The 4,080-nt window shown below is 33.7% G+C and overlaps 1 protein-coding gene across 1 annotated transcript in view; it reads left to right on the forward strand.

The window, feature by feature from the left end:
- The window catches only part of LOC117106809, a 24,635-nt gene that overhangs the window by 665 nt on the left and 19,890 nt on the right, over positions 1 to 4,080 (forward strand). The window contains exons 2-3 of the mRNA XM_033248270.1: positions 1,343 to 1,456; positions 3,867 to 4,075. Coding sequence (XP_033104161.1) covers positions 1,346 to 1,456; positions 3,867 to 4,075 — 320 coding nt within the window. The 5' untranslated portion in view covers positions 1,343 to 1,345. The remainder of the gene's footprint in view (positions 1 to 1,342; positions 1,457 to 3,866; positions 4,076 to 4,080) is intronic.

The following is a 4,080-nucleotide window of genomic DNA, read 5'->3' on the forward strand; positions in this document are numbered from 1 at the left end:
ATAACGCTATTGCCTGATACGATTCTCAGGTTGACGTACAGGTATGTTTGGAATACAAGCTTTAAAATTTCTATTTAAAAAAAAGATGGGTGGGGGCACCACCTTAGACTTAACATCAACAATTTGTCTAAACGTTGATCTAATGCATACAAATTATGCACTTTATTAAACGATGACCACAGCAATAATGATAATAATAATAGTCCATAAACAATAAATCAATAAAAAAAAAAAAAAAGTTGGCGAATCCTCCAAAGATTTTTTTACTTTAGGTCTACTATTTCCAACTATTAATATTACTAACACAATGTTAATCATAAGCTTATTCTGAGGTTTAATTTTATTACACCTACGCTTGAAATTGTGTCTCATGCAATTGGTAACGTATTAGGCCTAAGAAGAAAGGCACGCGGACCGGATATAGTGAAATATATTACATTTTTCAACTTCGTTGGGCAAACTTCCGAGTTATGTATAATTCAGTTTATCAAAAAATTACTTACCAGTTACATCTCACTTCTAATCCGATGGGAGTGGAGCTGTCTTAGTGGTTAAGGTGCTTGCCTTCTAATCCCACGGTCCTGAGTTCAATTCATATGACAGCACGATTTTTTTTTCTCACTACTAAAATCAACTCCACTATAGAGACTTGGTTTATAAAGCACCGTCCATCCAGTGATAGGTGAGTAACTCGCTATGGGTGAAATGAAGCATTATGAGATTACTATCAATCATTTTTTTACATTTAAAAAATACTGGATTTATTGATCTCATAATTGAATAGGCCTATAGGAAAATTGTGGCAGTTCTGAAGTTTGTATTATAACATTAGCATTGTAACAATTACGGTATTGCCTAAGTTTACTAAATAAAATACCTTAAGGGAAGCATTGTCCAATTTAAAATGTATAGTTCGTTCAGCATTTAAACAAATCATATCGAATCCTTTAGGTTTGCTTCCCTTGAATAAAGAATTCATTTTTTTTAAAATGCGTTATATCAACTACATTAAAAATTAGGCCTATTATTAATATTATGTATGTGATGATGTTTATAATGATAGTCAATAGAGGACGCTATGCAATCCTTGGCACCATTCACACCTTGCCAACACTGTGTCCACACTGTTGCTGTAAAATTATTTTGTGTACAACCGTGCAAATCTAATCAATTCCGTTCTAGTCAACACTGTGTCACGAAATGAACAGTCTTCCACCCTGTTGTACGTGACATTTATAGAGATAGTCAAAGTGCACGGCTGTCGATAATGATTGAATCAGATCCATGTGAATAAAGAATACAGCTTTTACTAAATGTTTTGTTTAATTGTTTTGTAATTAAGATTATGTTGAAGTACTACTGTTTACTTATAACTGCATCACTACTTTGCTGCACGCATTCTACTCACTATCGTGGTGGAATACTGGGTTGGAGACCTGCTGAAGACAACAACAAGGTATGCACTTATAAGCCAAGCAATTGGCCCTACAAAAAATTATTATTTATTTTTTTCCTATTTTCACACACTTTTCAAACATACAAAATTATTATTGTAGGCCTATAGCAGTATAATTATTGTACAAGTCACAGCTAATATACAGATAAGATTTTTTTTCAAACCTCATTTGACATTTAACCTTACCTTCAATTAGCTCCTAATTTGTTCTTAATTCTTTCAGCCTCCGTGTTCTTATAAAAAGTGTTCTTATAAAAGAAAGCATATTAAGTGCAGTTGGCCTATACTATAGTCCTATATTATATTCCTCTTACATACTTTACCAGCAAAGGTACATATACAGTGTTTAAATAAGGACATGATGGAACATCGTAGGCTACCCTGTAGCTTTTAAACGAATAAAGTCCTATAAAAGTCATAATAAAATTGTGTAGTGTAATAAAATTCCACTCCAACGGGATTCGAACCTGCGACCTCTCGCTGACAAGGCGAGCGTCATAACCACTAGACCACAAAGGCTTTATGGTTGAACAGGTCCAAATAACCGTCGGGAACATTGTATTACACAATGCTACGCCTCAAGAGGGCGTTCGGCCAGATAAATCTGGCAATACGGCTAGGAAATACTGTCGTATAATGATATTAAAGGGAGTTAGCCGTTAACACTGTTGAATACTTTACCAGCCTTCGACAAATACAAACTATGTTCTTGGAATATTTTTACAAAAAAGGTGGTGATTTTTTGGCAAGTGGCATGGCGTCGCAGCTATGATGATCTGACTACATATTGCGGTAGCCGTGGGGACGTGAAGAATGGAGAAGGTGAGCTGAGCTGCCAGCAGTGCAACCCGAGTCTAATCCATTCCCCGGTTGAGTTTGAGTGTACCGACTACAATGAAATATATGATTGGAGCTCTGGAGTAGGATCGCTCGAGTATACATATCCAATAGATAAGTTCACACTTGTGTGAGTATATTGCTATAGTTTATTAATTTTTGTCCCGATATCCATTAAACTGTTTACAACAGTAATAAATAAATTATTTAGAATTATATAGTTATCATTATGATCATTATTCTTATTTTATTATTTTTATTTTTATTTTATTCAGTTCGAAACCAACAGCGATAAAAACCGCCACTAACAGGTTGAATAAAAACGTAATCAAATATGTGTAAACAATAATGTTAAAAGTTGGAAGAACACTTACATAGACTTAACAATTTTACTTTTAAAAACATTTAAACTATCATAAAAGAGATCGAAATTACAAGTAACAAACATTCGTTGGGTATCATCATTGCATTTAAAAGCAACTGTTCAAAATATCCCTACTTATACATATAATAGTTATAATTTAAAAAAAGTATTGATCAGCGTATATAGGATTAGTGGTCATGATCAAAACATTAACAAACAATTATTATTATTATTATTATTATTATTATTATTATTATTATTATTATTATTATTATTTATAAGATTATTTCAGAGATCTGGAGCAGAGCATTCAAACCACCTGAAGCCAGATTGTTTGTGTAATTGTTATTCTTTTTAAATAAACCAGTACAGTATTTGTTTACCTTTAACAATTAATTTAATTTATTAATAAACTTTGCAGACGCGATAACATATAATAGTTTCAGACATAGATTCATCTAATGAAACCAATAATATGGCTACATTTATAGATATTCGCCGGGCGCCGAGTTCAGCTATTGGGTACCACTGCAAAATTATGGCCCAACAACTTATTGGAAAATGGTATCCACTGTTGACATGTCTGTGAGATCAGATATAGGGCGACCAAACTCATCGCCCGTAACATCAATGATACCTGTCATCAAGGTACAGGACGGATGTACTAGCACCATAAATATTCCAGGTAGGTTTTTAGGAGAGCGATCCAAATGGAAAGTGATAAAATAAAAGTTTATCCAACTGCAACGTGTCATTACTGATGAATCTGGGTACAATCTAGAGATACCAACATTAAATTACTTTTTAAATGAACAAATTATGATATAGTAATCTTTGAAGACACAGTAGAATTAGAGAGTCGATTCAAAGCATTCAGTCTGTCTCTTATACACATCTAGATGTGTATAAGAGACAGATTGTACACAGTCACAGCTACTGTAAATAAGGTACAGATGAGTTTTGTTGTTGTTTTTTTATTACTTTTTAAAAACATCATTTAACATTTAAACTCAGCCTCAATTAGTTCCTAATTTGTTCTTAATTTTTAAGCACTTTCAGCCTCAGTGTTCTTATAAAAAGTGTTCTTATAAAAGAAAGAATATTAAGTGCAGTTGGCCTATACTATAATAGTCCTATATTATATTCCTCTTACATACTTTACCAGCCTTCGACAAATAACTATGTTCTTGAAATATTTTTACAAAAAAGGTGGTGATTTTCTGGCAAGTGGCATGGCGTCGCAGCTATGATGATCTGACTACATATTGCAGTAGCCGTGGGGAGGTGAAGAATGGAGAAGGTGAGCTGAGCTGCCAGCAGTGCAACCCGAGTCTAATCCATTCCCCGGTTGAGTTTGAGTGTACCGACTACAATGAAATATATGATTGGAGCTCTGGAGTAGGATCGCTCGAGTATACATATC

This window comes from Anneissia japonica, unplaced genomic scaffold (genome assembly GCF_011630105.1).
Source record: "Anneissia japonica isolate Jap-2015-1 unplaced genomic scaffold, ASM1163010v1 scaffold2471_len1564793_cov202, whole genome shotgun sequence".
Taxonomy (NCBI): Eukaryota; Metazoa; Echinodermata; class Crinoidea; order Comatulida; family Comatulidae; genus Anneissia; species Anneissia japonica.